At 39.3% G+C, this 24,077-nt stretch overlaps 1 protein-coding gene across 9 annotated transcripts in view; it reads left to right on the top strand.

Annotated features, from left to right (window-relative positions):
- ndrg4 (NDRG family member 4) overlaps nt 1-24,077 on the top strand; it is a 59,628-nt gene that overhangs the window by 17,833 nt on the left and 17,718 nt on the right. For 2 of the 9 annotated variants that reach the window (XM_059336181.1, XM_059336178.1), the window contains 3 exons: nt 12,064-12,154; nt 15,012-15,170; nt 19,550-19,588. In XM_059336181.1, coding sequence (XP_059192164.1) covers nt 12,077-12,154; nt 15,012-15,170; nt 19,550-19,588 — 276 coding nt within the window. In that variant the 5' untranslated portion in view covers nt 12,064-12,076. Of the gene's footprint in view, nt 1-12,063; nt 12,155-15,011; nt 15,171-19,549; nt 19,589-22,818; nt 23,057-24,077 lie in introns of those variants that run through there. The other 7 variants (XM_059336182.1, XM_059336179.1, XM_059336185.1 and 4 more) reach the window with 4 other exon arrangements.

Here is a 24,077-nt window from a genome sequence, read left to right on the forward strand (position 1 = left end):
TTTCAGGTACTTGGACTTCACTTGAGTATTTAAATTTTATGTAACTTTATACTTCTACTCCACTTAATTTTGAGGTAAATATTGTACTTTTTACTCAACTTAATTTAGCTTTAGATATCTGTATTTACTTTTCAGCTCAATATTATATGTTTATAATAAAAAACATGATCATTTTCAAGTGATTAGCTATTTTTATAAATCAAACCTCATAACAGTATATTAAGTTAGTTAAATGAGCCCTATCTTGAGAAAATTAACATAAATGTATCAATAATAATAATACAATTATATATTTAGGATTTATATAACAGTCTGAGTGGGTCCATTCTGCATAACGAGTACTTTTACTTTTGATACTTTAAGTACATTTTGTTGCAGATACTTTTGTACTTTTACTTCAGTAAGTTTTGAATGCAGGACTTTTACTTGTAGTGGAGCAATTTCACAGTGTGGTATTAGTACTTTTACTTAAGTAAAAGATCTGAATACTTCTTCCACCACTACAGGTTTGAGAAACGGAAACAAATAATTTCCATTTAATTGTCAAGCAAATTTTAGGCGAACTTTTGAAATTGTACTGGTTTGGAGCAGTGGGCTATGTGGTGTCTTGTGGTTAGCGATCGTGCTAGCAAGAGGGTTGTTGGTCAAACTCCAGCTTGCAGCTCTTCTGTGTGTGCATGTTCTCACTGTGTCAGTGTGGTTTCTCTCCAGGTAAGGGGGATTTAAGTAGATTTACTCTAAATTGCCAGTAGGACTGAATGAGACCATGAATGATTGTTTGTCTCAATTAGGGTTTTAAGACCGGGGTTGTGGTTCGGCAGTTGGTTCAACTTGCGAACCAGCTCCAAACCTGTTTGATTTTCGACAGGCTCTAAAGCCACCTCATTACGTCACTGTTAACATTTGTATATGTCTCCGCCCTCTCGGCAAGTATAATAACAATGGCAGACAACATGTCTCTACAACACATCTGTGCTGCTCATCTTGATCACTATGGACGCCGAATACATTTTTATTAACACTGAACGTAAGATGTTAATGTTAATGTTAATGTTGGGCTAGCTGGCCCACTAGCGTTAGCCCTCTGGCCCGTATCAATCACATTGCCGTTATACAATATCAAATAAATGAATGATACACGTTTTAGTTGGTCTCTCTCGACGGCACAGAGTTGGTCTTGGCGTTGCTAGCCCGCTATCGATTGCCGGCTAATGTTAGCAGGCTATGATCGGCAGATAACGCTAGCATGCTAGTGCTAGCCCGTATCAATCACATTGCAGTTAAACAATTCAAATAAATTAATGATACATGTTTTAGTTGGTCTCTCGCAATGACACTGAGTTGGTCTTGATGGTCAGATAGCTCTGCCCCCCCCCAGCACCTGACGTAACAGCAGTGTTGGTGCTGCTGTTGAACACATTTTCCCGGTCGGGAGCCGGCTCTTTGGAGGTGGAAAACTGAAGAACTGTTTACAATTGGGCACTGGCCGGGAACCGCCTCCGGTTGAAAAATGTGTCAGCTCTGTGATAATGTGGAGACCTGTCCAGGGTGAACCTCGCCTCTCAGCCAATGTCAGCTGGGATCGGCTCCAGCCCCCCGCGACCCGAGTTCAGATTAGTGGTTAAGGATGATGGATGGATGGTTTGGAGCAAATACACACGGCTACACAAAGCATAGTTTCAGTAGAAGAAGAATTGGAGTTTTCTTAACAAGAAACAATCAAGTCGCCTTGGCCAGAAATATTTGCAGAAGATTTTGTTACTGCTTGTGAATGCGGTGATGGAGAACATATATTACATGGTGTATAGGGGATCACATGTCTGTGTTGGATGTAAATTGAAACAGGTAATGTACTTTTATATGCAAGCAGATACAAGAAGTAGTCCTTTGTTCCTCAAGCCATCACCCAGTAACGTACATCTTAATCCATTGACCTCGAAGCTGCTCACTTGCCTTTTTGCAATTTTATATCAAATTTGATTTGACTGCTTGGGATTGACTGGTTTTTTATTAAATGTTGCTGTTTATTATCATTGTGATCAAACGTTTTAATGTGATTTTGCTGTGGTTGTTATTGTGATATTGTGATATACGATGTCTGGTACACTGGGCAAAATGTATTTCCCTGTGCGGGATAATAAGATTGATCTGAATATGAATAAAGTTTTGTAGTGATGGACCAATAAACATATAAGACTTGGGAGGAAAATATTCCAAAGTAAAGCAAATTCGGAGAAAACTGATACGATGTACACAGATGGGCTTAGACGCAAAATCTGAACGTAGTGGCAATGGTTATGTAAGAAATCCAAGGAGGGAAGAAACACAGATGTATCAAGGTGAAATAAGGATAAGGAGGTAATCCTTTCGCATCCTTGTTTTCATTTTGAATCTTTCATGCTCTGTGCTCATAGCTGGGCCGTCTTAAATACCGTGGGTGGTACAGTGCTCATTTTCTTTGGATTATCTGTCAATGAAGTTTGAGTGCGTGTACGTCTTTTCTTTGTTTGTTCAGCCACAATTCGTAGGTGGTCTGATGCATATTAAGTTATCTGCCTTAGTCTAGAGGAGCCACTTCTTGGCTGTCTCCAGTGTCAGTCACAATGTGCATTCCCATTTGATAAGTCTGTTGGGTTTCATCCACTGCTTACACATAATGTGATTTCCACTGGGGATGTGGGTGTACAAAATCCATTTTTTGTCCTTGTCCGTTTTTTCTCACTAAAATCTTTCCAAATAGTGTGCTCTCACTGTCCAAACACACAAAGTAGGAAAGGAGGATAAAGATGAGTTGGCTTCTTACCGGATTTAACAGACGACATCACCCCAATTTTAGCTTCTTTGCACCAGCTCCCTGTTCATTTTAGGAGTGATTTTAAGATTTTTCTGATCACTTCAAGCTCATCTAGGTCCGGCTCCTAGCTATTTAACAGAATGATTAACGCCATATGAGCCGTCCCGCGTCCTTAGATTCTCGGGTGGCGCTCTTCTGACCGTTCCAAAGTCAAAACTGAAAACCAAAGGTGAGCGGGCTTTCTCCACCAGAGCGCCTCTGCGACTTTGGAACGGGCTGCCAGAGGAGATAAGGCACGCAGAGTCCGTAACTTCTTTAAAATCATGCTTTCTATTTTACTACTCCTTTTCTTCACTTTTTAATTTTTTATTCCTTTTACCTTTTATTTTCTGTGTATCTGAGAATATCTTGTGATTGTTCCTGCTCTGTCTTATTCTTTTTCTTTTATGTACAAATTGTTTTTAGTTAATGGCATCATTCTCGTTGTAATTAACTACTCTCTGTCAAAGCACTTTGTAAGCTGCTGTTTTTAAAAGGTGCTATAGAAATAATAGGGAAAAGACAATGAAGCTTTGTGAACCATTTGCTTTATTTTTTGGCTAGATGGTGGTCTTGGCATTAAAAAAAGGCTTTAGAAAAGGTAATTGAGTGCGTTTTCAGCCCTTTTGTTGAACAAAGAGCGCCATCTTGTGGGCTCCATAAATAAAGCAAATGGTGGATGAATCTTCGTTGTCCCTTCACTAATAAATAAAATTGTTATTATCATTATTGTTATTATAGTTGACACCCTGGCTACAAACCACTTAACTGGATGGCGGAGTGCAGTTTGGGTGATGCGTGCCTGTTAACTGGCCAAAACAGATAACTCAGTACTGCATAACGCTGTTAAAAGCATAGTGTAATGTCAGTCAGAAATACAGAGGAGGAAAAAATGACTAAAATAAACATTTCTTTGATCTTTTTTTTTTTAAAGTTTTCTAAGAAAGTATAGCATTAATGAAGTGGTGATAATCAAGCAGGGACGGACTGAGACTAAGAAAAAGACCCTGGACTTTTTCCAAAATTTAGCCCCAAAACCATACACGATTTCTAGTGAAGGGACAATGAAGCTTCCTGAACCATTTGCTTTATTTAGAGAGCCAACTAGATGGCACTCTTTGTTCAAAAAAGGACTGAAAACACACTCAATTACCATTGATAAAGCCTTTTTTTAAGCCAAGGCCGCCATCTATGGGGTCAAAAAATAAGGCAAATGGTTAATTCGTTGTCCCTTCACTAGCGAGAGAGAGAGAGAGAGAGAGAGAGAGAGAGGGAGACAGAGAGACTGACGGCATGTTCGCTCCCCAAAATCCAAAAGTAATTTTGTTTGTTCATAGCAACAGAACCCTAATAAATGTAGGTTCAACCTCCTCCTACTGGCCGTCCACCACAGTCTTAATAGGTGGTTCAATACTAAATAGCTCAGTAAGATTTCTACATTTTAATCCCTCTGCCTCTGATGATTTGGGCCTCTTCTCTTTTGATTATTCCCAGCCACATTTCTCCTTATGCTTCCTACTTGACACTTTCTCACACTCTTCTTTGTGTTTTTGTTTCAAGTTTTGTGTTTTTTTCTCCACGTAGCAAATGAGCGTATTGGCGATAATCAGATTCTGATGAACCACAAAGGCCACAGACAGACAGGGTCTGTGGGACGGCCGTTCTGGACTTCCTATTGGCCAGTCTGCCCCTGGTGATAATCAGGGAAGACATAGTAGATGAAAACAGCAGCCATAAAGTGACGAAGCAGGAGGAAGAGAGGTGGGGTTGTTTGGTCCCATTTTAATACTCCTCCTGGCTCCATTCTAGTGGCCTCCCTAAAGGTCACACTCAACCGTTGAAGTGGTCACATGGGGGCTATGGGGTAGCAAATACAGCTCACACTAACAAAAGAGATCACTGGCATCGTTTGGGTGATGTTGTTGAGGTGTCAAAATAAAAGTAAAGGCAACCACAGACTATGACATATTAGAAGTACAAGTTATTTTAATATGTAATGAATTGATAACTCTGTCTCATCCCACCTGATTTGGCTTGATTTCCTTATGTGGAGTGGAAAATGTTTGTACCCAGAGTTACTAAGTTCAAAAACACCAACATGTTTTTGTGTACATGATCCTGCAGTTTAATGAAACATGACCTTAACTATGAAAACATTGTTTAAAATGAGTGTAAGCTTCTTGTCACTAGTGCATAATTGTTCATAAACATGGGCACTGTCTGCACTTCATAATCCTCATCGCTCATAGTGACAAACCTGCAGAGATCCCCCTTAGCTCCACACAGAGTTATAGTATCTGTCAGCCCACTGTTTTGGTTCAATCACTGCTGCCTTATGCATCATTTCCACACTGGAAACAGAAACCAAAAAAAGCTCAGATACAGTGGTGGAAGAAGTGTTCTCCAGAAGTATACTCCACTACAAGTAAAAGTCCTGCATTCAAAACTTGAAAACTAAAGTAAAAGTACAAAAATATCAGCATCAAAATGTACTTAAAGTATCAGAACTAAAAGTAAGACTGTTTTATATGTTCCAAATATATAGGTGCATCTCAATAAATTAGAATATCATAGAAAAGTGTATTTATGTCAGTAATTCAATTCAAAAAGTGGAAATAACACATCATATAGATCCATTACACACAGAATGAAACATTTCATGTCTTAATTTATTTAATCTCTTCTAACTATAATGATTAGGGCTTACATTTAATGATGACCTAAAATTCAGTGTCTAAAAAAAACAATATTACAAAAGACCAATTTTTTTTTTAAGTATGTTTAATATGGAAATGTTGGCCTCTGAAAAGTATGTCCATCTTTAAGACTCAATACTTGGTTGGGGCTATTTGACTTGAACTACTGGAAAATTAATTTTCCTGATATTCTAATTTATTGAGATGCACCCGTATTATTGGATTATTATTATTATTATTGATGCTTTTATGTAAGGAGTGTTTGAACTTTCTCAAAGTATGGCTCATTTAAACCACTTGCTAATTACATGCTGTTATAAGGTTTAATTAAGAAAATGTCTAATCACTTCAAATTTATCATGTTTTTTTATATTAAATCTTGACTTGAAAAGTAAATAAAGCTGTCAGCTAAGTGTAGTGGAGTAAAAAGTACAATATTTACCTCTAAGGTAGTGAAGTAGAAGTATAAAGTTACATAAAATGGAAATACCTCAAAATTATACTTAAGTGCAGTACTTGAGTAAATGCACTTAGTTAGTTTCCACGACTGCTCAGATAGAGCCACTGATCAAAATCAATGCATATGATTTTACGATAACTTTAACTATGATTTTTGCATAATAATTGGATATTTAAATAAAGCTTTTGATGCAACAACAATAAAAGCTCTCAGATTGATATCTACTTTGGAGCTATTTGCACCATTGCCGTACATTTGGACAAACAGGCTTTTGGCCAACTCTGTCTGTGCTCACAAAGTCACCTTGTCTCCTGTTGCCAGTGGCACAGATTAGTCACACATTAGCTTTGACAGGTGGAGCTTTACTTTAAAAATCCGGCCTTAGGTGATGTGGATGATTTCTTAGTGTGGATTTTCCCTTGTAAGTATAGTGGCTCTGAGACTCTAGGGTCACACACACAAACATGCACATCATCAGCTGCTGGGAGAGACTATTACTGGCATCTGAGCTTTGTCTCTTTAAGAGTGTCGGATAAAAACACAGATTGTGCTGAATGGCTGCCAGGGAGAGGAGAGAGACAACAGCAGAGGGCAAATCAGGTTGGAGGGAGAGAAAGAAAGAAAGAAAGAAGGAAAGAAAGAAAGAAAGAAAGAAAGAAAGAAAGAAAGAAAGAAAGAAAGAAAGAAAGAAGGGAAGAGACAGTGAGGTGTTGTGTCGATACCACTGTAAAGGTGTTGCAAGTCCTGACAGATTTGGGTCAGTTACAAGTAGTGAAGGGACAATGAAGCTTCTTGCACCATTTGCATTATTTTTTGACCCCACTAGATGGCGGTCTTGGCTTTAAAAATAGGCTTTTTCAATGGTAATTGAGTGTTTTCAGCCCTTTGTTGAACAAAGAGCGCCATCTAGCTATCTGCTTAAATAAAGCAAATGGTTCATGAAGTGACATTGTACCTTCACTAGAGTTAATAATTCTGTTAAATAGCCAGGAGTCAGACCTAAAAGAGCTTTAAAAGTGATCAGTATAATCTTAAAATAAATCCTAAAATGAACAGGGAGCCAATGCAACACTGTAAAAAAAATTCAGTTTAATTTACGGTAAAATACCGGCAGCTGTGGTTGCCAGAACTGCCACCGTCAAAAAACACAGTGAGTGGGTTTTCAACTGTAAATTAAAATGAAAATATCAGCAAAACCTGTATTTCTGACTGAGTAGTCCCTTTATTTTTAGGGTTATTGTATCCTTGTGACATTATGGTATTTCTCCGTTAATTGTACATGAAAAAACTGTGTGTTTCTACAGTTTAAAAATGTTGAACTATTCGCTGATTTACGGTAATTAAAAGCATCTACTACAGTGATAGTGATTTACGCCCTATTTCTGATGCAATTTGACAGTGTTTTACTGTAATCTCCACAAACATTTTTACCAATATGCCAGTTTTACATGAGTTTTGAGGCCAGCAGTACCTCAGTCAAGGAGTGTAGTGTCAATAGAAATTACGCTTGAAGTTTGTGTCTGTGATGTCGTCTTTTGTTTCCAGTGGTGGTGGACCGATGACATCATCATTGTTATTGTACTGATGCTGTCTGACCCCACTGTGTGTGTGTGTGTGTGTGTGTGTGTGTGTGTGTGTGTGTGTGTGTGTGTCCTCAGACACAAAAGGACAGTTTGATAACACTTTTTTACAGCCTCAGTCCCCTTGAGATCATTTGGGCCAGTAGTCTGGCCACTTCCGAGCTTCCACTTTATACTTAATAATCTCGGTCAGTAAGCATTTATGTCGACTCCAATTTTGAGTGCGTCTTTGTTATGTGGCAAACTAGAGCAGAACATCACTTAACTTTTTTGTAGATACAACACTTTGAACTTTTAGAAAAGAATAAGATGATTGATCATTCTCCATTTTGGAGGATTGATTTTTAGAATGTAGTTAAAAGTGTTAAAATTGTTATTTGTTTGTACAGTATCTAGTACTGCACTTAAGTACAATTTGGATGTATTTGTACTTTACTTGAGTACTTTTTTTATGTAATTTATACTTCTACTTCACTACAGTTTTTTGCTCAACTACATTTAGCTGACAGCTTTAGATACTTTTTAGGTCAACTTTAACATAAAAAAACATCATAAATTTAAAGTGATTAGAAGTTTTTTTTTTTTTCAATTAAACCTCATCACAGTATATTAAGTAGTTCAAATGAGTGATGTCTGACTAAATTAAATGCTGCTTGCATAAATGCATCAATTCAAATAATCTAATAATATATTTGGAATATAAATAACAATCTGAGTGGGTCCAGTCTGCATAACAAGTGCTTTTACTTTTGATGCTTTAAGTACATTTTGATGCTGATACTTTTGTACTTTTACTTCAGTAAGTTTTGAATGCAGGTGGACTAATTTCACAGTGTGGTATTAGTAGTATTAGTACTTTTACTTAAGTAAGGGACCTGAATACTTCTCCCACTACTGGTGGCATGTAAATTACTTTTGCATAGTGAGCATAAATGTACACATTTTAGCACAATTAAAGGTGCCCTGTGATGTTTGTGACCTCTAGTAGGACTATAGAGCAATGCTAGTTGTTTGTCTAATGCTCTTGCACAATAATAAACAGTTTAACATTATTTCAGTGTCTTACAGGTGGCAGTTATCCTCCAAGAAACAGCAATGCATCACCTAAGGCAGAAAGAATAAGACTGCTAGCACATAATATGGATATAAGCTAGGCAGGTTTCAATAAAAAAAAATAAAAAATCATGTTTGCTTATGTTATGAGGAAGAAACACAGTTATTATACCTTAAGGATGCAAAATGTCTGACAAGCCTCTAGCTCAAATCTAAAGCATTGCTGCATCTGTATCACAACTTTGCATTAATTAAATTCTGATTTGTACTGTAGCTGTGTATGTTGCTTTTTGCTTTTGATTTTGCACCAATAAATTCTAGAAGAAATCAGGACAGGTTTGCAGCAAAACTACTTGCCTCCATCTCCTCCACTTTCAATCACCTATTATGATTGTTCCAGTTCAGTTCAACATTCAGCATTCAGAGATCTGAGTCCTTCAATCATTTGTAGATTACTGCATGAAGGACTTTCATTACATTTAACTGAAACTGAACTGCCATAATTATGTAGCGCACTGGCGATGTCAGTGCTGATGAAGTTTGATTTATTTAAATGGTTAAAGGGATAGTTCAGATTTTTTGAAGTGGGGTTGTAAGAGGGACTTACCCACAGTCAATGTATGACCTGCAGTAGATGATGGTCTGCACGTTTCCCACTTTGGAGCTCAAGACAGACTGCTGACGGGGAGAGAGAGAAAACTTATTTTCATCAGTTAAAGTAAAGGCCCATCATAAAAATCTTAGACTGTTTATGTTTACGCTATATTAATGATAGGTTCGCCAATTTTTGGTGCTTTTGTTGCTATCCACAGCCATTTAATTTGGCACTACTTTTTCTCAACTGTAGAACCATCAAGTTCTCCAACCTAAATGACAGAAGAGGTCGTGTGTCAAATCACGGCACGTATGTACGTATCACAACTCGCGTTTAATGGCTTGCGATACAGAACAGCGTTCTCGCTGTTGTAAAAAAGGCTGCAGTTTCTGTAGATTTATGTTGTAAAACCACTGAGGTTTAGGGCAAAAAACGTCCTGGTAAGGCGTTATAAAAGACAGTTTAAACAGTAAATACATTTTTGTAAATGCCAGAAGAGAAGTAGTTACAAGGGTCACGTGACTATCGCAAGTCACGCAAGTTACGTAAGTCACTCAGGTAACCCACCCTTTTAAACTTTGCTTGGCTTTCAATCACTACTATATCAACAAGATGGTGGCGGACGCATTACAGTGGACGGTGAAATACGGAGACATAGCTCGTTTTTCACTGCCTGTACACACGATCTTGCTGACGTTATTGACGAGCGAACAGGCTGATAGAACTCCTATGTTCCTATACATAAACACACTTGTATACTTCGTGCACCGCCGCAGATCAACTGTTTTGGTAGTTCTCCGGGTCCGTAGGCATGAGTTTACAATTCACACAAGGACACCACCAGGGAGCTTGAGCTCTTTCTTCATGTTGGACTCTACTTTCCACAGAAGTTTCCCCTCTCTCTCTCTTTCAGCCTGTTCAGTCTCCACATGCAAAAGTCACTCGTTCTTATTTTCTTATATTTGTTGGCTTTTACAACAGTTAGCTGCTGGATTCTGACCAAAACACATGATCTGTGCTAATGTGCTTATGCGTAGGAACATGGGAGTTCTACGGTTAAGAAAAAGTAGTGTCGGCTGTGGAGAGCAACAAAAATTGGTGGACATAATTCTAAATATAACGTTCACATAAAGGGGTATAACTTTTTTAGGGTGGGCCTTTGTTTAGGTGGTTAAAGTATGTTTTGTGTCAGTCCCTTTCCCTATCTGTAGCAATACATTTATTCATTTCCTGCCTGGAGCATCTGGTTCTCCAAACGGGGAACACACCAGTGTCTGAAGAAGTATTCAGATCCCTTACTTCAGTAGAAGTACTAATACAACACTAATTTCTCCACTACAAGTAAAAGTCCTGCATTCAAAACTTACTGGAGTAAAAGTACAAAAGTATCAGCATCAAAATGTACTTAAAGTATCAAAAGTAAAAGTACTTATAATGCAGAATGGATGCACTCAGATTGTTATATATTCCAAATTATTATTTTTGTATTTTTATGTTTGATGCATTATTTTAGGCAGCTTTTTACTTTTGTATAAGCAGGGTTAATTAGAATTCATACTGTTATGTGGTTTAATTTATAAACATGCATAATACTTAATACAATGCACTATAACAATACATACATATAATACAATGTTTATGTTAAATCTCGACCTCAAAAGTAACTAAAGCTGTCAGCTAAATGTAATGGAGTAAAAAGAACAATATTTACGACTGTGGACAAATCCAAACTATCCCTTTAACAGATAGTATATCAAATCAAATCAAATTTATTCATATAGCCCAAAATCACAAATCACAGATTTGCCTCAAAGGGCTTCACAGACTGTACATGGTACGACACCCTCTGTCCTTAGACCCTCCATCGGCCAGGGAAAAACTCCTAAAAAAAACATTTTAACAGGGGAAAAAGAAGAAGAAACCTTAGGGAGAGACAGAGGAGGGATCCATCTCCCAGGACGGACAGACGTGCAATAGATGTCGTTGTACAGATCAACAGAGTATAGGGTAGATAGAGGTTGAGGGGGAGGGAGGGAGGATAGAGAGACGGTTGGGAGAGAGACAGAGAGGAGCAGGAGTTCTGGGAGGGGCACAGCAGCAGGTGATGAAGCGCCACCATTGGCCAGTAGTGATGGTGAGTGGAACAGGAGAGGAGCATTCCCATCTGGGGCCGAACCAGATCCACGGCAGTGAGACCAGCAAGCTTATGACATGTATTATTGGGACATCAGAGAGAGAGAGAAAGAGGACGCCGGTGTATCATGTCCCCCGACACATTGGGCCTATAGCGGCATAACTAGGGGCTGGTCCAAGGCAGGCCTTGGCCAGACCTAACTATAGGCTTTGTCAAAGAGGAAAGTTTTAAGTTTACTCTTGGATAAAGAGAGGGTGTCTGCCTCCCATACTGAGACTGGGAGATGATTCCACAAGAGAGGAGCTTGATAACTGAAAGGCTGTGGCTCCTAATCTACTTTTAAGGACTTTCGGAACCACAAGTAACATTGAATTTTGGGAACGTTAGTGCTCTAGAAGGGTTATATGGCACTATGAGGTCTTTAAGAGATGATGGTGCCTGACCATTTAGAGCTTTGTAAGTAAGAAGAAGGATTTTAAACTCAATTCTGGATTTTACAGGGAGCCAGTGCAGCGAGAAATATGATCTCTTTTCTTGGTTCTTGTCAGTACACGAGCTGCATTTTGGACTAACTGAATAGTTTTAAGGGATTTATTGGAGCAGCCTGACAGTAAGGAATTACAGTAATCTAACCTTGAAGTAACAAAAGCATGAACTAATTTTTTTTTTGTGTGTGTGTGTGTGTGTGTGTCTGTTGCCATGGTAATTGCAGGTTGCTGTCCAGGATGGCGGGGATGAAGGAGCAGCAGTTCACAGAGGAGAAGCCCCTGCTGCCGGAGCAGCGTGGAGTGGACTCAGACATGGTCAGTCATCCTGGTTTATTTACTGTGTGTCCTCTGTGCAATTAACTCTCCTGTCTGGATGGTCACATGCAATCTCAAACTCTTGATGTTTATGGAGATGGTTATGCTCATTAGCTGTGATGGTTTATAATTTGACGATGTGCTTATTTATCAGCAGTGGAGGAGATTAATCAACTCCATCCAACCATGAGTCTTTGATAACAACACTATGAAAAGATAAAAGCTCATTTAGTGGTGGAGAACAAAGAGGAAAGCACAAACTAAGCGAGAATAGGCAGTGGGTGGTTTCATAAAGGCCACTTATTCCAGTCCACTTACCCATTACCTAAGCACCAGGTTGGCTGAATAAGGGGCTCTTGAATGTTGTTTGAGAGCCCCTTGTTGCAGAGATGATGAAATGGTGGAGACATGCCAGATGAACTTGATGGAAAAATGACATGAAGAGGCAAAATGTATGTCTGAAAAAGGCATTATTCTTACAAGTTGTGTAAATGGAGAAAGTAGCGGATAAAGGGTAAGATAAATGAAAAAGAGGTCAAATGGTACAATGGCCCTGAGAGCTCACAGTGCTGCAACTTAAGAAAACACATGCAAATACACAAAACGCAAGCAAATTGAGAAAGCATCTTCAATTTGACAACACAAGGGCAGCATTTAGAAATCGCACTGCAAAGACCACAACACAACAGAAGGGTTTCCAGGGGACACTTAAAAGTGATGCACATGTCTGGACACACATGTGATATTAGTGGTTAATTCAAGATAATGATCATTTCAGGTTATAACGTGAAATTATGCAGTTATTTCATGATAATGAGATTTTCATGTGATGACGTGATATATAGCGTTAGCCCACTAGCGTTAGCCCGCTAGCCCGTATCAATCACATTGCAGTTAAACAAATCAAATAAATAAATGATACACGTTTTAGTTGGTCTCTCTCAATGGTACCGAGTCTTGCTAGCCCGCTAACGCTAGCAAGCTGTCGATCAGTTGCTAACGTTAGCACGCTATGATCAGCTGCTAACGTTAGCATGTTATGATGGTTATAACATGAAATTATCATTATGTTGAATTAACGACGATAATATCACAAGCGTGTCCAGACATGTGCATCACTTTTAAGTGTCCTCTGGAAACACTTCTGTTGTGTTGTGGTCTTTACAGCACATTTTCTAAATGCTGCACTTGTGTTGTCAAATTGAAGAAGATATTTTCTCAATTTGCTTTTGTTTTGTTTTATTTGCATGTGTTTTCTTAAATTGCGGCGCTGTGAGTTCTCAGGGCCACCGTACAAATGGCCAATTATGCAAAGGCCTTTTTTATTGTTGTGGAAAGCAAACAGGCAGCAGAATCATTACTGCCCAGAATAGCATGAAAACAACATATTGAACTAACCATAAACAAGATTGGAGTATTCATCTGCTCTCGACAAGCCTCTTATTTTTGCTGGAGGAATCAGTGTGACTGACTAAACATGTTAGCCATGACTCAGTTGGCCAGTGTGTCAGAAACAAAACAGAGCACCCAAGAGATATAGTCACTTAGGGTTGTTTCTGTTTGACTCAGTGGATTAATAGAAGTAGCCTAAATCTGCTGTGAATCAATTTGAATGACTAATTCTGTTATTGATCAGCTCATCTAGCAAAATGTCATTAGGCCTGCTTATTAAGTCTCGCTGCTTGTAAATAATAAGGCCATCGACTGCAGCCACATCGATCCTGCTGCATGTTTGCATGACTCAACATGCCACTCCTTTTATAGTTCTGTCGAAGATGACTTCAGCCAAGAAACACTTGCAGTTTTATCTCTCCTCTCCCTGCTTGTTTTAAGTGTGTAGCTCTGGTCTTGCCACAGAGTGATTACCTCCCTGCACAAAACACTGGTAAAACTCTTGTCTGACTCACTGGAAGTAATGTTGGACTAATGCTGTATTCAGGTCATGGTGTGTCCTGATGGCTAAAAGCAACAAATGAGAAGTATTCATTTTCTGAAACAGATTCGAAGCTTCAGCTTAAAAAAACCTGATTGTAAAAATGAATACTAGACTAAACTAATGATTACAACATTCAAATTGGACTGCTAAATAAAATTTTAAAAAATCATTCTCCGCAAGGATTTTATTTCTTAAATGTCATGTTTGGAAATATAACTTGTTTGAGAAAACTGTGTATTAGTGAAGGGACAACGAAGCTTCATGAACCATTTGCTTTATTTACTGAGCCCACTAGATGGCGCTCTTTGTTCAACAAAGGGCTGAAAACACACTCAATTACCATTGCTAAAGCCTTTTTTTAAGCCAAGACCGCCATCTAGTGGGGTCAAAAAATAAAGCAAATGGTTCATGAAGCTTCATTGTCCCTTCACTACTGTATATAGCAAACTATATTAGTAAAATACCTTTAAGTAGTGGTCAGAATGTTTTGCAGGAGTCTTGGGGAGATTGGGCTCATGACATCAGTACATCTTAAATCCTGGCTACTGCTCTTAAAGTAACACCGTAACTAGAGCCGTTCTCTATATTTCCAGTGTTTCCCATGCGACATGAATGCAGCATATTCCTGATTTCAAGTGTGCACAGTTTAATCCAGCAGTTCTCTGCCCACAACCTGTTCCTCTTTTCCTATCAAAGGAAGGCTACAGGTCTTCAGCTTGAACTCTCTGGTGATTCTGGAACAGAAATGAGGCAAAGTGAGACCAGAAGTGTCTTCTTTGGAGCTTAAAGGATTAGAGGATAACTGAAATCATCCCGGAGACCTCCATAAACACTGCATCAGAAATGTTTCTGTGTGTTGCTGCTCTGTCTGCCGAGGTTTTTCCCATATAACCACCTTGTGTTTGTTGTTTCGCAACACAGCAGGATAAAGGAGAGGAGGCATCGGGGGGGTTACCGTGCCCCGCCAGCCCCGCGCCCCTTAACCAACCCCCTCCCCCCAGCCGCCAAACTCACCGCTGGCATGTCATCGCACGGCACTGGCTCCGCCAGACCCGCAGTCGGACCAGCGGGGTCCTCCCGGTAACTACCAGAACCACCAGAACAAGCAGAAACATCGGACTGCCAGCACAGCGAATCAAACACACACCTCATAGACACATCAGATGAATTCACTGACACAGAGAACCATGAAAGGAAAAATATTTATTTGTCAGTTTATAAAATCACATCGTATTAGGGCCAAGTATGAAAAAATAAATAAATACCGACCCGGGAAGGGGGTAATGTTTTGAGAAAAATGTCACAAATTTATGAGATTAAAGTGGCAAATCTGCAAGAAAAAAGTCGCAGATTTATGAGATTAAAAGTGGCAAATCTGCAAGAAAAAAGTTGCATATTTACAAGATTATAAGTGGCAAATCTGGGAGAAAAAAGTTGCAGATTTACAAGATTAAAAATGGCAAATCTGCAAGAAAAAGTAGCAGATATATGAGATTAAAAGTGGCAAATCTGCGACAAAAAAGTCGTAGATTCACAAGATTAAAAGTGGCAAATCTACGAGAAAACAGTAGATTTAGAAGATTTATGAGAAGAAGTCGGAAAAATAGGATAGTTTTTTGTTTTTCAAGGTACTACATTTCACTTTTTTCTCGCAGATTTGCCACTTTTAATCTTTTAAATCTGCAACTATTTTCACACAGATTTGCCACTTTAAATCTTGTAAATCTGCAACTTTTTTCTCGTAGATTTGCCACTTTAATCTTTTAAATTTTCAACTTTTTTCTCGAAATATTACTCCCCTCCCCTGGGTCTGTTTTTTTTTTTTCATACTTTGCCACTAATATGTTTTTATTTCTGTTGTTTTCTTCTTAGCTCTACAGAAGATCATAAACAAAAAATTGTATTTAGTTGAAGGCTATCTACCCCAACATGATCCACGGTAAAAGCTGGTAACCACTGGTACAAAATACCCACTGTCTACATAGTGTTAAAGCATAGTGTTAAATAAAGGATAAACATGTTATTGCCGCTGTTGTAATATATAAATTATAAGCTGATTATATATATGTAAATATAAAACTCCAATATGCATTGTTACTAATCATTATCAAATGAATCTTATGGAGTAATAAGTGTAACATTTCCCTTCATGTACACGGTTTTCTGGAAATGTTTTGCACTGCTTGTAATTTCCCTCTGTGGACATCTAAATTCATAGTGTCTAAAGGAGCAGACTTAATCATTCTGCCCCCTGATCCTCCTGAGTGTGCTGAATTTAGCGCTGCAGGAATTCTGTTTTTCAATAGAGAGATCCTTCTGAATAGCCCAAAATCTAGGCCAAAATCTACATTCACAACACCAGCCTCCAGACACGCAGACTCTGAGATCAGAGACGGAAGAAACGCATCGCAGCAGCAAACACGATGTAATTAGATCCAACACATCTCCACAGGGCCCTATTTCCATGCAACCCTGCACGATATACTGCTGGTAGGATCACCAGGGCAGACTCCTGGCTGAAAGAGGAATCATAAATACATCATGCAATAATTCCAATAGAAAATCTCTCCCTTTACCAAGACAACAAGGCACATATTTCACCTCGTCACCAACTCCAGCACCAATCAAGGTCCACAGGGATCTCCTTTCTCACTGAGCTCAACTGCTGCACATCCTCTCCATGCAGTATCACAGGGTGGCAGTTATAAGAAAGAGAAGAGTGCCACCTGCTGGTCCGACCACTCAACTGTTATCACTAATATTTTCCTACTGAAAGCAATGAGCCATTTGCATGAAATCCACAGCGACTGAAGCTGCCCTTTCAGTTCAGTTTATTGGATAAGCTCCCATCTCGCCATCAGATTCTCAAATGATGATTCATTCAACATATTCAACATCATATTCTTCTCATAGGGCAGCTTCAGGTCCTGTTATTGTGAGTGACATCTTCCTCTCTCTTTAGGTGTGTCCCTGATCAGCTTTGTTCACTCAGTGGAGTGCACTCCTGTCCTCTGTGTTCTTGTCATCACTGCTAATAAGTTAAAATGTGAATTTCTTTCCCCCCCTATACCCTAATACACCACTTTTCCTTTTCACTTTGTAAGGTATCCATCTTAAATCATATCATGTTTTCTTTCTGAAATAATATAAACAACAGTAATAACTTGTGCATGTATAACAAGGATGCAGCGTGACAACCATCTGTCCAACAGTTCTGATGTCTGGTGTCTAACCTCATGTGCATGGCCTGATTTTTTTTTTAACCAGATTTGTAGATGTTCCTGCTCTGTTTTAAGCTGTACAAAGGCAGCAGAGCAGGAATGACATGACATGTGCTGAATTAACACAGGTTGGCATCGGTGAGCTTTCACTGCTGTGTTGAAAAATGACAAAAATTACACATTTGTCATTTTTCAGCACATTTCTTACTTTAGAAAAACCTGTTTTATATCAACACATCTCTGCTTAAATGGAGAGTCAAGACCAGATTCCCCAACAAGTGAGGACTGAAAGACAAAACATAGACTTGAATCTAAAAATATGTTTTGCCTGACATGAAATTTAGTTCATTCAAACACTGGGATGCTTTGACTGCCGCTGGCACAGCTGTCACTTCCACTAAAGCCAGCTTGTCATCAATCACTGTCTTTAAATTTTTAAATCTATTTTGGCAGTAAAGACGTCAGACTGGCTCGTAGGGATTGTGACTCCCCATGCCACTGTGACCCGATGACAAAAAATATGATTTTTATGTTGAATCTGAAGCCCAGCTCATCATTATTTGCAGACGTACAGCCTCAACTCCAAAGAATATGGGTCGCTGTGTAAAAGAATGCATCAAATTCAGAATTATGTGTGTATATTTACATACACAAAAGCTTTTCAGTTTGAAGGATTAAACCAAAAAAACATTTGAGCCAAAGCTTATAACAGAAGAACTTTCGGCCTGCTTAGCATGTGGCTAAAACACAACTTAAAGCACATTAAACAGGTGGGTTTAAAAAAAAACCATTCTGTTTTATTTATGTTTTATACAGCACCCCCTACTTTTCTTTAGGGGTTGTTGATGGCTGAGGTGACTTGCTGTGGGGTAAATCTGGTCACTGTACACTCTTTCATTCTGTATTTAACACCATCTTCCCTCACTTTTTACTGCTGATTTGTTCCCAGTCTCCTACATGCCCTTAAGTAAATTATCTTTACTGTCTCTCTAGAATGAGATGGAATGGCAGGTGAAATTCACACAAACCAGAGATATAAATATGTGTCAAAACATTGCTTTTAAGGAGGCTTCCACCAATCTTACCCATCAATGTCAGATGTGATCCATGGAGAGTACGACTCAGCCTTTGAAAACAGTTCAATCATATCTTCTGTGTCTGGCAAAAAAAAACCCTGATGATGTTATAATGATGTCATCATGGTAATGTCAGTATAGAAAGCCACTATCTTGCTGCATTATGGGAAATGTGGGGTCCAGTGTTTGTAAAGCCTGATCCGTAATAGGGACCAAAAGTCAGACTGAATTTCTGTTCTGACCATTCAATTTAAATACATGTTATGGTAGCCCAACTTAATGCAAAGTACTACTAAGTTTCCGGAGAACCTTTGTATGAGTTCGAACCAAGGTTATAATAGCTTTGGATATTTAATTAGTTTTAGTCTTAATTTCGTTATGATTTTTTGTTTTTTAAAATCAGTTTGTTCTAATATTTTTTCCAGGGTGAGTTTGCTAGTTTTTATTTTATTTTTTTTGAAAATGCTTATTTTTAGTTTAGATTTTAGTAGTTTGGGTTTGTTGGGTGCGAGATCCATAAAGTTCACAATAAATTTTACTTTGCCTTTTCCATCTCAGCCCCAACAAGGTTATTAACCCTTGCAGCTCCAGGTGTTTTGAATTTTGGTTGGAGTGAAGTGCTGAACTTTCTGACGGCAATCAACTCACATAGTGGTTTTTTTTTTCAAAAACTATATATATATATATATATATATATATATATTTTTTTTTTTTTTTTTCTTTTTCTTTCAGTTAACGCAAATGTTTTTTCAATTGTAGTTTTTATTTAATTATTTCGTAAGTTAACCAAAATTACCTTGGTTCATACCCATACAGAACAATTTTACTATGAACATCTTGGCTTTTTGTGTCTACTAAGGTATATAGGTTTTTGTGCCTATATTTAACAATTAATGCTAAATTTAATTTTTAACATACATTTCTGTGAGACAGTTAAACATGATGCACTGCAGGTGCTTCTGGGAAACTGTTTTTCTGTGACTGTGGTTTGGACCTATAGCGCACAACTTCTGCTGCTCTTCTGTCAGTCTGGCAGCTTTCAGCTCCAACAGTGGATGCACATTTTAATTTGTGAGGAATATGTGTTAAGTTGAGATGGCTTATCTTGTTTCTATTTTAATATTTTTCTCTCTGTTCTATCTCTGCTTGTCTTTCTCTGCAGGAAAGTTGTGAACAGCTGATGCCAATAGGGGATTGGAAGGTATGAGTTCATTATGATTGTTTATTTCTGTATCTAAAAGCGCTTTAAGGCCTACATTCAGTCCAATGTATGCATCCTTGAGATTCATTAAATAGAAATTTTTAAAAAAGTTATATTTTTTCTATTTCAAATTGACGAAGCATTAACATCTAATAGTAAATTATCTTTGTCTGTCCTCTGGGCCAAATATGTTTCCTTCAGAATGTTACCAGCACAAAATTCAAAATTGCATCTGTGAAGGTACCATTCATTTCATAAGGGAACATACAGGTTTTGGAACAACATATGCTCTCTTTTCCAGGGACATTATTGTTTATTTTAGCAAGAGATGTACAGTCTGTGAAGCCCTTTGAGGCAAATCTGTGATTTGTGATATTGGGCTATATAAGTAAAATTGATTTGAAATTGATTTGAGATTACCAAGCCACTGAACTGATGTTTGACTGCATATTATTGGTGAAGTTTGACCTTCTTTTACATTATATTAATATCAATATCTTCAATATTTGTGCAAAACTTCCTCAATGCTCATCACTGTTCATCAAGCGCTTGTTGGCAGTGACTGTATGTTTAAAGTAGATTGAGTAATGCAGAGTCAGCAGGGAGGGAGTTAATCTCTTCTGTGGAGGAAAGGGGGATAAATTCACAGAGAGAGGGAGAGAGAGAGGAGGGGTAAGCAAAGAGTTGTGTTTCAAGTTGAGTCAGCACACTGAGTGTTCTGTCAACAGGAAAGGGGGGATAGATGAAGAAAGAAAAGAGTGGATACTGGGAGAGGAAAGAGGGAGAGACAGGGCCGAAGAGGCAGAACAAAGGGGCCTGCTGCTGAATGACACCAGAGACTCTGGTCACTATGCATAGTCAGCAGTGAAACCATAACAGTCATGTTAATATGCACGTACGCTTTGTATCTTTATCTGTTGATGCAATAGCCTCCATGGAAGCTAAGTGGCTAAGATAAGAGCAGCAGGAAGAGGTTAGCAGGCTAGCCAAGTTTCAGAAAGGCAACATGTTGAAGAAAGGGGCAAAAGACAACAAGCTGTCCATACCAGAGGCACTAAAGACTGCCAAACGGGGCTGGACTGGGACAAAAAATACAAGACCAACAGTTTTCTTTTTTTTGGACAATTTTACTCTGTCAATTTGCCAACGAGTCTACCAAAAACAAGGTTGTTTGGCCAAAAAGATCTGTCGGGCAGTCATGTGACTGGCTGAAGCCCCCTGACTAAAGAGATACCCACAAGAAGTAAAAGCCAGGAGAGTAAACAGAAGGTTTTCCATTGAACCATCTAGAGTGTACTCTCAGTGGTAGGGCAACACCAGGTCAGATCCACCAAGAGCTGAGATGGAAGAATACTGGAAGAACATATGCCATTGAGCATCCACGATGCTCAATGGCAATGGCTAACCACAGGAATCTCCCAGAACAGGAACCAGTAACCATCTCCATGGCAGACATCCAATTAAAGAGTGACAAAGAGCTGGACAGCACCTGGCCTGACCTGATCCACATATACCCTTTTTCGACCAAAGCAGTTTCAGGGCCGGTTCAGAGCCAGTGCTAGTGCTGGTCCGCAGTTGGTTCAACTTGCTAACGTCACAGTCACTGTTAACGTCTGCATATGTCTCCGCTCTCCCGGCAAGTATAATAACAACAGCAGACTACATGTCTACACACATCTGTGCTGCTCATTTTGATCACTATGGACGCCGAATACATTTTTAGTAACACTGAACGTAAGATGTTAATGTTGGACTTTCTTGTACGCTAACATTAGCGCGCTAGCTCGCCTGTATCAATCACATTGCAGTTAAACAAATCAAATAAATGAATGATACACGTTTTAGTTAGTGTCTCTCAACAGCACCGAGTTGGTATTGTTGGTCAGATAACCCCACCCCCAGCCCTTGACATAAGCAGTTTGCGGTTCAAGCCCAGCAAAGAGTTGGTGCCGTTCTGGAACCAGTTTTGCAGGCCAGTTCGCAATTGGTTGAAAAGGGGGTATATAGTGGTTGAAGAACAACACTTAACAGCACAGATGAACCAGATGGTCAGGGATGGTACTCACCCAGAATGGTTAACACAGGGCAGGACAGTCCTTATAATGAAGGACCCACAGAAGGGAATCATCCCATCCAACTATCAACCAATAACCTGTTTCTGCTCAACATGGATTCTCCTGTCAAGCATCATAGCGACAAAGATGAGTAGGCACATGGGTCAATACATGAGTGAGGCCAAGCACCAGCTACTGATTGATGTGTTAGATGAGACTATCTGGACAGAAAATGCAAAAGTGCCGTTACATTCTCACTTTTTATTCTGAGTTTAGACGTGCGTCTTTAGGGGTAAATCTGCGTGCATATGGTGACGCAAAAGACGCCCCGTGACTTCTCTTCCTAGTAGCGCGAAATAGAATAGAAATAGAATAAATTGCCCTTGGTAATTAACGCGCCTTCTCTGTTCTGTTATATTATCTGTGATAATTCTGCTTAACTGCTGAAATGAATCTGCGTAGTTATCAGAGCTGCTAGGGCAACTTGAATGTTTGACTGATGAAAATAGTCTAACATGTTTGTTGTCGTTTTCCTGGACTATACATGGGTGTAAACGCGTACTTGACGAGAGCCAGTGTGAGCTGATCAGAGACACTTTTGCGTTTTCAAGCCTTTAGATGAAAAACTCAACGGTGGAGCATTTTTTAAATTTCCACTCTGGAGGTGGTTTCATTTTTGGGGGGTTTCAAAACCCAAAAACACCGTCGCCGTCCAAACAAAAGGCACATCTGATAAAATATTTAGTCTTTTTCACCCGCACAAGGAGGTGCAGAAGGGGTTATTACGGAATTTTTGTCCATTAAAGTAAAAAAAACCTGCTTTAAGGAGTCTGAAGCTGCTCGAAAGATTTTAAGACAAGTGAAGGGGAATTGCAATAATGAAGCCAGCTGACCTCTTATCGTCTTATCAAAGATTTGGCCTCATTACAGCTTATACATGAAAAGCAGCACGAAACAAGGTTGGCGAAAAAAACAAAACAGGAGGACAGAGAAGTAGGAATAGATCAAAACTAGAGCAGTGGTGCTGATGAGAGAGAGAGTGCCTTCACACTACAGACTGACAAGACAGCTGACCAATCCCGTGCAGGGGAGGCAACACTCTGAGCCAATCACCTCCAGCCTGCCCCACACCCTGTCTCAAGCGCTGTAGTGTGAAGAGAAGAGGCACGAGGGGAGGAGGGCAGCAATTCAAGGCTTAAGAGTCTGGGTGGGAGTAGTGCCGAGGCAGACAAAGACACTGCAGCAGCTTGCAGCACCTACAATCCAAATCTCCATCTGACAGCGAGTGCTCACCAGAACCTAGTCCCTTAAAACAGGAGAGGTCTGGCTGCTCGTCTGCCTGTCCACACCCTCATCTTTCTTTGTCGGCTGAGCGTACAGTTACTGAGGAGCCATGCCTGAGTGCTGGGACGGGGTGAGTGGCAGTAAGGAGTGGAAAGATGTTTATTGCACCTAAAAATGTGTGATTTGCTAATTGTATGTATGAGTCATCTGATGTCAACAATGTCAGAGATTGGTCCTTACAAACTGTCAGATGATGAGAATTGAGCCGCTTGTGTTTGCTTTTAAATGTGAAATTGTGTATTTGTTAGGTATATCTCTTTGAAAAAAAAGAAATATATTATTTTGAATCAGTTTTTCAGGCTGAATATGTTCAGTTTGACAATATTTTATACTGAGAAGGAGAAACTGCAGCGTCAGCATCAAGTGATGGGTCATTCTTAGACTCTGGCCCACTGACATACTTAAACTCACCAACACAGATGCTGTGCAATGCACCAGTGAGCATACCTCTGCGGATAAATACATGTGCATGTGAGTGGCTGCATGGGTGTGTATGAGAGGTTGAAGTGTTAATCCTTCTGCGGTATCATCCATTTTGGCAACCTTGAGACAGATGAGTGGGTGTGTGTGTGAGTGTGTGTGTGTGTGTGTGTGTGTTTTGTTGTTTGGGGCTGAGGTGGTGGGGCAATTAAATCAAACAAATCCCACCAATCATGCTACTGTGGTGCATGAAAAACCCTTATTTAAAAGGCTGGATTTCCATGTTCCATGAGTGATACTGTGAATTCATCTCCTGTTATTTTCCTCTTGGACGTCTGAAGGTCATCAGGCTGATGTATCATGTGTTTGTCCTCATATTTACAAGAGTCCAATTACTGAAATCTGCCTGTGATGCAGTAACTGCCTCGAATTAGAACGCCGATTGCAGATAACACTGATGTTGACGCTAAAATAATTGAGATAATCTGGTTGGATTAACTCTGGCTGCGTGACTATCTGCTTCTGGGGGATTGTGCAGATTTTTGGCAGTTGACTGTGCAGTTTGTTTCTGTACTGTGGATGGTTTGAATGCACATTATGTTCCAAATAGCAGACATCTATTGAGGGATGCTGCAGATTGACAGGAGGATTTTCAGTCGACAGGAGTGTCA

The sequence above is a fragment of the Centropristis striata genome, chromosome 6, assembly GCF_030273125.1.
Source record: "Centropristis striata isolate RG_2023a ecotype Rhode Island chromosome 6, C.striata_1.0, whole genome shotgun sequence".
Classification (NCBI taxonomy): domain Eukaryota; kingdom Metazoa; phylum Chordata; class Actinopteri; order Perciformes; family Serranidae; genus Centropristis; species Centropristis striata.